The 10,887-nt window shown below is 45.8% G+C and overlaps 1 protein-coding gene across 1 annotated transcript in view; it reads right to left on the minus strand.

Annotated features, from left to right (window-relative positions):
• Positions 1 to 10,887, minus strand: part of slc7a14a (solute carrier family 7 member 14a) — a 40,966-nt gene that overhangs the window by 16,176 nt on the left and 13,903 nt on the right. Inside the window, exons 5-6 of the mRNA XM_024139216.2 lie at positions 5,094 to 5,311; positions 4,703 to 4,849 (exon numbers count right to left, since the gene is read on the minus strand). Coding sequence (XP_023994984.1) covers positions 4,703 to 4,849; positions 5,094 to 5,311 — 365 coding nt within the window. The remainder of the gene's footprint in view (positions 1 to 4,702; positions 4,850 to 5,093; positions 5,312 to 10,887) is intronic.

A 10,887-nucleotide genomic window follows, 5' to 3' on the forward strand; every position in this document is an offset into this window, starting at 1 on the left:
GTAGAGAGACCAGACAGAGAAGAGACCAGGAGCGACAAACCAGAACGAGAACAGCAGACCGCAAAAAGGGACGCACGCGAGAGAGAGAAGAGACGAGTAGAGAGCGACGCAAAGTACCGAGAACAAGAGAGAGTGCAGGAACCCGTCCAGAGAGAGACAAGGGAGAGGAAGAGAGGAAACAGTAAGAAACAAAAGGAAAACGAGGAAAGCCGGGAAGGACAGATGAACCGAAGAAGACCAAGAGAGCAGAGAAAGGGACGCCGAGAGCACGAAGACCGTAGAGGAGACAATGTTCATGATATCATCGTGGTTACGTTGGTGGGTTAATGTGAGAGTATTAAAACTCTATGATCTTGTACAGTAAAGTGAGGTCAAGCTCCATCTGCTTCCTAATAACTAACTTCTAGTGAGTTCTTGTGCGTTCGATTATACTCGTGTGAGTGCGCGGCCATGTGATCTTCTGCCATCGCGACACTCCTCTCTGATCCTGATCCATGACACTAGAATGGGCTGCAATGACGTCACACGTGCATTGACGGAGTGATTTCATCCGGCAGACCGCGGTCGTGTGTCGTGCATGCACGTGCATGACTGTCGGCGTCTCTACACACACTGGTGAATCCACGTAAACTGAACGTAGCGGCCCCACGAAACCACACCCACACGCACACATATACAACCACACGCTACGTAAATGGTAGGTGAAGTCATGCAGCCATCTGTCACAGATCAAGAATCAGAGAGAGATTAGGATGCACAGAGATTATGGGGGAAGAGAGACGAGGATAAAAAGGCCATCTCTTACTGACGATCAACAACCTAACCTAAACCAGAGATATAGAACATGTCTATATCTGAAACATTAGAGTATAGAGTCCATATCTGACACCATATAGTATATAAAACAGTCTATATCTGAAAACCATAGAAGTATATAGATAAGTCTATATCTTAAACCATAGAGTATATAGATAGTCTATATCTTAAACCACAGACAACATAGAGAGAGTCCAACCAACCAGAAATCATTCATTCGACAAACTCTTGAGGGCAAATGATGTAATTTGCACCGAATAGGGCATGGACGTGTATGTGTGTGTCTGTGTGTATGTGTGTGTATGTGTTTGTGTGTGTAGTGTGTGTGTGTGTGTGTGTGTGTATGTGCTGCTGTGTGTATATATGTGTGTGTGTGTGTTGTATATGTGTGTGTGTGTGTGTGTACTCACAGAGACGATATGCAGTAAGGCAGGTGATGAGGGAAACAGTAATAGCAAGGGTATAGAGGTGTTGGGACTCTTGGCTTCCTCTCCTTGTTGTAGCGATGATGTCAACCCTATGAATGCATAGAAACATGTTGCGACTCCCGCATCACCTGGTATAAACACACACAGGAGAACAGTGGTTAAAGGCTGTTAAAATACAGACACTTTTGGCATTATGATTCCACCAACAGTGAGCTCGAGTTAGCCGCTAGTTAGCTATCCACCTAGCTAGTAAACTAGGAGAAGTTGACTAGTTGAATATCAAAATTCATTGCAATCTGCATGCCTACCAATGTATGTGTGTAATAGCATGTGCATATGTATATAAGTCTGTGTGTGTTTCTCACCCTGACCACCCGAAGGGTAGGAACCTTCCATCGTCCCAGTTGTGTCCGCTGACGAAGAAGAGTCCGGCCACCATCATGAAGACCCACACCATCAGGTTGATCACATTCAACACATTATTAAACCCTACTGAGTTCTTCACCCCAGGGCCACGATCACTGTCACTATCACTGCTATCAGCAGGGCCAGGAGGTCTGGGTACGACTGCTCTCCTTTACCTAGAGAGGAGCGGAGGGAGTGGAGGAGGGAGGGAATGAGTGAGGGGCGCAGAGGGAGAGGGAGGGAGGAGGGAGGGAGAGAGTTGAGCAGAGGGAGAGCGAGGGAGAGAGGGATGGGGAGAGGGAGGGAGGGGGAGCAGAGAGCGAGGGAAGAGAGGGGTCGGGAGGATAGTGAGGAGGGGAGGAGGGAGGGAGGAGGTGGGAGGGAGATTAAATACACACCACACCGAGAGGTAAACATACATTTTTTTTTGAACCTTATTAACCAGGAAAAGCCCATTGAGACCCAGAGTCTCTTTTTCAAGGGAGACCTGGTCAAGAAGGCAGCAACAATCAATACATTACAGAATTAAAACATACATACATACAACAATACAATACAACAGCATGATCCAGCCTAACAAAAGCATTTTAACTCCTCTGTAACAGAGTCTCCCATTAAAGAAAATTTCATTCATTCAGTGGCACTAACATATCTAGAATGAAGGATGGATGGATTGTAGACTATTCCGTGCCTCTGGTGCACAAGACGAGAAGGCAGTCTTGCCTATACTGAAATGTCCTGGGACTTTAAGTAGCAACCACCTAGCAGACCGGGTATGGTAACTGCTGGTGGTGAAGGAGACCAGACTAAAAGGGCTTTGTAGATGAACACATACAAATGTAGCTTTCTGCGCATATAACCAACTACCATTTGGTACAAGGTGCACTGGTGGGTGAGTGACTTGGCATTTGTAATAAAGCGGCTGCATCACCATAATCAATTACAGAGAGAAAAGTGGCGCTGAGACAAGCTTCTTTCTAGCCATAAGTGGGAAGCAAGCCTTATTACCAAAATAAAAAACCCAATTTCAATTTAAGCTTCCTCACAAGATATCGATGTGAACTTTAAAGGACAACTTGTCATACAACCATATACCTAGGTATTTGTAGGATGACACTTTTTCAATGGATAAGCCACCAGATGTGGCAATGCTCACCTTCTCTGCTGAGTGCAAGCTCCGATAAAGGTCATGAATTTATTTTTTGTACATTGAAGACCAGTTTGAGACCATTAAAGGAGGCCTGCAGTGACTGAAAAGCAGTCTGGAGCTCTTCAACAGCCGAACCAGAGAAGGAGCACATTAATATAATAACTGTATTATCATCTGCATATAGATAAACTTGTGCTGGTTGCATCCCATTTCCCAAATCATTAATACAAATTGAGAACACACAGGAGCTAAAATGGAACCCTGGGGGACACCTCTATTAATCTCAAGAAAGCTAGACTTGTGATTGTCAGTATATACACATTGTGTTCTGTCATAAAGATAGTTCTTAAACCAATTTACTGCCCTTCACTGAGACCAATGTTACTGAGTCTAGCTAGCACAATTCATGGTCAGCGGAATCAAATGCCTTTGATTATCAACAGACAGAGCAGCACAATACTGCATTTTATCAAGTGCATTTTATGAGGTAATTTGCCACTTCTATAGCTGCAGTTGTGGTGCTGTGCCCATTCTAAAGCCAGACTGACCCCGCTTAGGACTGTTGCGGTGACCATATTTCACGATCGTCTCTTGAGAGAGATTGGACCAAGGGCGCAGCGTGTGCAAAATACATCTTCTTTTATTAAAGAAGAGAGAAAAACCAAGAAACGAACAACTATACACAAAGTAACAAAATAACAAACTGACGACCGTGAAGCTATGCATATAAATAGTGCTGACACAAACACTTACACATAGACAATTACCCACAAACACATGATGCCCATGGCTGCCTTAAATATGGCTCCCATTAGAGACAATAAACCACAGCTGTCTCTAATGAGAACCAATCCAGGCAGCCATCGACATACAAACACCTAGACAAGCGATTTTTCCCATTAAACCTACAAACCCCTAGACAACCCAAAAACACATACTTCCCATTGTCACACCCTGACCTAACTAAAATAATAATGAAAACAAAGATAACTAAAAGCCAGGGTGTGACATAACCCCCCCTAAGGTGCGAACTCCGGGCGCACCAGCATAAAGTCTAGGGAGGGTCTGGTGGGCGTCTGTCCACGGTGGCGGCTCTGGCATGGTCGTGGTCCCCACCCCACCATAGTCACATTCTCTCTTCTTTTTTAGAGAGAGAGAGAGAGAGAGAGAGAGAGAGAGAGAGAGAGAGAGAGAGAGAGAGAGAGAGAGAGACAGAGACAGGGTTATGAAGATAAACTCAAGTGTGCATGTGTGCAATCACTGCCCAAACTAACTCTAGTGAGTGTGGTTGTATATGTGTGAGTGTGGGTGTGTGTTCGTGCGCGTGTGTGTGCACGTGCATGACTGCGGCTCTGTGATCTACGTAAACTGACGTGTGAAGTCATGCAGCCATCTGTCACAGATCAGAGATCAGAGAGAGATTAGGATGCAGAGATTATGGAGGAAGAGAGAGACAGGAATAAAAAGGCCATCTCTTACTGACAGATCAACAACCTAACCTAAACCAGAGATATAGAACATGTCTATATCTGAAACATTAGAGTATAGAGTCCATATCTGACACCATATAGTATATAAACAGTCTATATCTGAAACCATAGAGTATATAGATAGAGTCTATATCTTAAACCATAGAGTATATAGATAGTCTATATCTTAAACCACAGACATACATAGAGAGAGTCCAACCAACCAGAAATCAWTCATTCCGACAAACTCTTGAGGGCAAATGATGTAATTTGCACCGAATAGGGCATGGACGTGTATGTGTGTGTCTGTGTGTATGTGTGTGTATGTGTGTTTGTGTGTGTATGTGTGTGTGTGTGTGTGTGTGTGTATGTGCTTGTGTGTATATATGTGTGTGTGTGTGTGTATATGTGTGTGTGTGTGTGTGTGTACTCACAGAGACGTATGCAGTAAGGCAGGTGATGAGGGAAACAGTAATAGCATAGGGTATAGAGGTGTTGGGACTCTTGGCTTCCTCTCCTGTTGTAGCGATGATGTCAAACCCTATGAATGCATAGAAACATGTTGCCGCTCCCTGCATCACCTGGTATAAACACACACAGGAGAGACAGTGGTTAAAGGCTGTGTTAAAATACAGACACTTTTGGCATTATGATTCCACCAACAGTTGAGCTCGAGTTAGCCGCTAGTTAGCTATCTACACCTAGCTAGTAAACTAGGAGAAGTTGACTAGTTGAATATCAAAATTCATTGCATATCTGCATGCCTACCAATGTATGTGTGTAATAGCATGTGCATATGTATATAAGTCTGTTTGTGTTTCTCACCCCTGACCACCCGAAGGGTAGGAACCTTCCATCGTCCCAGTTGTGTCCGRTGACGAAGAAGAGTCCGGCCACCATCATGAAGACCCACACCATCAGGTTGATCACATTCAACACATTATTAAACCCTACTGAGTTCTTCACCCCCAGGGCCACGATCACTGTCACTATCACTGCTATCAGCAGGGCCAGGAGGTCTGGGTACGACTGCTCTCCTTTACCTAGAGAGGGAGCGGAGGGAGTGGAGGAGGGAGGGAATGAGTGAGGGGGCGCAGAGGGGAGAGGGAGGGGAGGAGGGAGGGAGTTTTAAATAAGTAACAAGGGACCCACACAAACATTCCTGACGCACTCACTCGCACGCAGGCACGCACGCACATACACACACCCAGCAGGCAGGCAGGCAGCCGGCAGTAGGCAGTACATTCAGTTGTTAACAACAGTAACATCTATCAATCCTCTCGGAACATCCGTCCATCCGTCCATCATTTTCTTCTCAGAAATCCATTGGGTCCTCCTCCGCTAGCGCTCTCTTACTCCTCCCTTTGGATCCGTCCCAATCATCATCACAGCCTTGGGGGGTACCAGCCCTGACCCGTCAACACCGTCTGGTGCGCCCAGGGGTTCGTTGTTGCTAGGGGAGAGGTCGTCGTCAACGCTGAAGCCTGAGAAGCCGTCGTCCACCCCGCATGGTGACCATCGTAGCGCTGGTATGTAGACGCATGGACCTCCTGCTCCCTGGACCTGATCTCCAAGTACTGTTCCACATCCCATAGCCAAAAGTAGATCAGGATACCTGAAGGGGAGACACACACCAACACGCAGGGTGAGACGCACACAACAACACACACACATTCATACGTACACACATGCATACAAACCACACGCACGTGCACACCACTGTACACAATGTTAGAGTATGTGTACATATATACATGTACCTTCATACATCCATCCATCCATCCATCCATCCATCCATCCATCCATCCATCCATCCATCCATCCATGCATCCATCTATCCATTCACTCGTCTCTCCAGTAACGGCGCCTAGGAAACACCAGAACAGCGAAGCGTATCCAGGTGATGGCAGACAGTTTTAACAATCAGGTAGCTGTTGACCAGCATGGCAGCAGCAGGAACCCAGGGAACAGCCGGAGCCATGTAGGGCAGTCGCTTAGGGTTCTCTGGCTGCTGCAGGATGATGACGATGAGGAGGGCATGAAGATGACCAGGAAGATCAGCAGGAGAAGAGCCCACCAGCTGCCATACCGATGCTGGCCCTCCTGGAGAAGAGAAGATACAGGAGTGAAATAACTAGAGAAGGAAACGTTCACCATGCAGAAACTTCATTATTTCAATGAATAATATAATATGATAGAATGAAAATGATTTAGCAGTTCGCAGTTAGTTTGGTTTGTGTAGTTTTAGATTGTATGTTTTAAGTGTAAGTCATTTGAGAAATGTGGGTTTTGAATCTTACAAAACATGAAGGAATGCAAGTGTAGACATTATCAAAGGTGTGAAGGCTAACGAATGTGTTAGGTCAACTTAAGTCACGGAGTAATTAAGGTACTTTTCTATAGCCGTATCTGCAGGTGATTAAGAAGGTTGCCGATGTCGCGTCAATAGCAACGATGAGACACTCCTCCATCGCACAGATCCGAACCGAAAGGAGCTCTGAAGACGAACCACGACGAGGAAGCAGGTATAGCGGAGGCGACACAGCCACATGGAACTTGTCTTTCTCCCGTTGCGAGAGGTAAGGGACCACGCGGCATTGCGCTTAACCCATGTGTTCAGGGCCCAATCAGGAATTCCTCATGGTGCTAGTACCCAGGCGGTAGCCAATCACGCGACTCTTCAACCTCCACGGACATCGGCGCCACTGCTCTCCGACGCATATCATTGTACTGAGTGAGCATTGCCGGCACCCGCTTAGTCCGACGTACGACCGGAGGCGGGTGACACGGTAAGCTAGCTAGATAGTTCGGCTGGTGAGCTGAGGCACACGTGTTAGTCCAATTGCGTTTTACTATGCGTTTACCAATCAGCATCTCGTTTCGCTTGGATTCGAATAAATACATCACTGATGATATTAACTTTAATTATCTTTTGACTCTACCACACAATTTGTTATGAGCGAAATCCACAATATCAAAAGTGTCACATATTCAAAGCATGAAAGTAATGTAGCAAATGTGTTCCAAGGGGGTGAATATCGGTCAATCATGCGTGAGGATAAGAATATGGGAGTGATTGGTCGTCGAGGGTGAGTTGTTGATTTACTTGTTGTGCGCATGCTGACATGCCCACTAGCAGAGGGGAGAGTCCTTAGCCTCGCAAACGAGTTGGAGTGTGCTACCGGTTATTTCACAGGAGCTCACGCTTATGCACACACACGTCATAGTCTTCACACATCTGAGCATCACGAGAGCGACACTTAGCAGTTGTCGTCACTTATCTGCACGCAGCGAGCGCGTCACGGCAGTGGGAGTACGTTCAGTATATGCTGGGTCAAATCCGAGCACAGTACGCGTCATAAGCTACGAGCATTGTAAAGTCTCATACTGTAATAAGGACACTTGTGTAGCAGTTCTGATTCTGGGTCGCTGAGTGTGGCACGGTCAGCTTAACAGTACACAAAATCACACCACAGCTCAAAACTGGAATGGAGGTAGTATACGCACAAGTGGAGAGAGTTTGTGTGAGTGTGCGTGTGTGTGTGTAGCAGCTGGGGAGAGTTGTGAGAAGCTGTCTACGAGCCACGCACATCGTGATAAAAAATCCCATGTATGAATTGTATCCTATGGTGAGCTATTTAATCTCTACTAGAATAATTCTGTCCTGAGGTGTAAGTGTTGTCATTTGTCACGAATACGATGGCCAAGACATGGTCAGGTGTATCTAAGACAGGCCAAGAACAAGCCTCAGTAATCAACAATGACAGTGCAGGGCCCCGTGTGGCTTACACGTGATAACGACCATACAACCAATTTGAAAAGCGTAATCGAAGTTGACATGGAAGTCTCCAGAGATGGAATGAGCTTGAGACACAACCATAGGAGCCTCGACACAGATACCGCTTCAGAGTACCATCCATCGCACTAAGCATAGCCCTACTACACAAGCATCACACTTACACACAACGAGCATCTTTAAGCGGGATCATATCGACATCTCCACGTATTAAGGGAACACTACCAGCACCTACCTCCTGATCATCGTAGCAAGTCCATACTAGACAACTCATACGCTATCGAGCCGCACATATATCTGCAGGTAAGTCGAGCAAAGGTCGAGATGTATCCAACTGTTCTAAGTAATAGTCATCTACAGAGAGTTTTCACTCGCGCTGTTGTAGTCTTCGTCATGTGGTTGTGCTATCGTTATATTCCACCTATCGTCTGGTGTGTGTAGGAGTGTGACAATGTCACTTCCAACTATGACAGACATCAAATCTACCAGCATACCAGCTCTGAATAGCATGGAGCGTGCGTGTCGGCACGTCGTGTGGGAGAGCGAGAGGAGCACACACTGGGATGAATACTCGATCAGATGAACTCTAAGGGCTAGTCAGCTAGCAAAGCCACTAACTCTGAGACGTTACTCAATGTTGGATCTAGTCTGATTAAAGCATATAAATCAAGCCTAATGGACATGCAAACATCTCCTTACTACAGGCAGACGTCGAAAAATACGTCCGACATCGAGAGATTTTCTTCGTACAAAGGTGAGATCAATCAAGAGTCAGAATCACTGATACCTAGACAGAGACAGAGACAGAGGGAGAGAGACAGACAGAGGAGAGAACGGAGGGAGACAGAGAGAGAAGAGAGACGTACGAGAGACACATTCACGTTTGCAGAAGGAGGAGAGTAGAGGAGAGATGCACCAGAGTAAAAGGTTGGAGATAATTAAATAATTGCACAATGGCTGTCGAAAGCGAAGAAGTATCAGAATATGAGCAGATTATTTATATGACAAAAGAGTACAAGCACGAATGAGCATTCTTATAGATAGAGGGGTACTGAACCACAGAGAAATGTTGAGAGATATGCTATTTTTTTTGACTTTTTCTTTATTTTTGTAGCAAAAAACAATAGTTTGAACCCAATGGACAGAAACATGTCTACAATCTCCAGATGGAGGAAAAATGTACATGGTTAACGAGTGTAATAAATAACGAGATGGAAGGACACCGCCATGTATGGGTATAATGTGTACTATCTATGGGCTTACAAAAAGACAAGAAGTTACACCAGTATTGTTGCTAAGGGATGAGGAGAGCGTTTGAAGATTAAATCGAAGTGTGCATGTGTGCAATCAAGCATAAGCAAGCGACAGAGACTAAACTCCTAGGTGAGTGTGGTTGTATATGTGTGTGAGTGTGGGTGTTGTGTTCTGGCGCGCGTGTGGTGTGCACGTGCATTGATGACTGCGCTTCTGTGATCTACGTAAACTGACGTGTGAAGTCAGCAGGCCAATCTGTCAAGATCAGAGCAGAGAGGTTAGGATGGCAGAAGATTATGGAGGAAGAGAGAGACAGGAATAAAAGCCACTTCTACTGACAGATCACAAACCTATAAACCAGAGATATAGAACATGTCTATATCTGAAACATTAGAGTATAGAGTCCATATTCTGACACCATATAGTATATAAACAGTCTATATCTGAAACCATAGGAGTATATAGATAGAGTTATATCTTAAACCATAGAGTATATTGATAGTAGAGAAACACTAACCACAGCATACATAGAACCGTCCAACCAACCAGAAATCATTCATTCCGACACAACTCTTGAGGGCAAATGGATGTTAATTTGCAGCCGAAATAGGGCATGGACGTGTATGTGTGTGTCTGTGTGGTATGTTGGTGTATGTGTGTTTTTGTGTATGGTGTGTGTGTGTGTGTGTGTATGTGCTTGTGTGTATATATGTGTGTGTGTGTTGTGTATAATGTGTGTGTGTGTGTGTGTGTACTCACAGAGACGTATGCAGTAAGGCAGGTGATGAGGGAACAGTAATAGCATAGGGTATAAGAGGTGTTGGGAACTCTTGGCTTCCTCTCCTGTTGTAGCGATGATGTCAAACCCTATGAATGCAAGAAACATGTTGCCTGCTCCCTGCATCACCTGGTAACCTCAACACACAGGAGAGACAGTGGTTAAAGGCTGTGTTAAAAATACAGAGACACTTTTTGGCATTATGATTCCACAACAGTTGAGCTCGAGTTAGCCGCTAGTTAGCTATCTACACTAGCTAGTAAAACTAGGAGAAGTTGACTAGTTGAATATCAAAATTCATTGCATATCTGCATGCTACCATGTATGTGTGTAATAGCATGTGCTTATGTAATAAAGTCTGTTTGTGTTTCTCACCCTGACCACGACCGAAGGGTAGGAACTTCCATCCGCCAGTTGTGTCCGCTGACGAAGAAAGAGTCCGGCCACCATCATGAAGACCCACCACCATTCAGGTTGATTACATCAACACCATTATTAAACCCTACTGAGTTTCACCCCAGGGCCACGATCACTGCACTATCACTGCTATCAGCAGGGCCAGGAGGTCTGGGTACGACTGCTCTCCTTTACCTGGAGAGGAGGCGGAGGGAGTGGAGGAGGGAGGGAATGAGTGAGGGGGGCGCAGAGGGAGAGGGAGGGGAGGAGGGGAGGGAGAGAGTTGGAGCAGAGGGGAGAGCGAGGGAGAGAGGGATGGGGAGAGGGAGGGAGGGGGAGCAGAGAGCGAGGAGAGAGGGGTGGGAGGAGTGTGAGGGGGAGGGAGAGGGAGGGGA

Source organism: Salvelinus sp. IW2-2015, unplaced genomic scaffold, assembly GCF_002910315.2.
Source record: "Salvelinus sp. IW2-2015 unplaced genomic scaffold, ASM291031v2 Un_scaffold1720, whole genome shotgun sequence".
NCBI lineage: Eukaryota > Metazoa > Chordata > Actinopteri > Salmoniformes > Salmonidae > Salvelinus > Salvelinus sp. IW2-2015.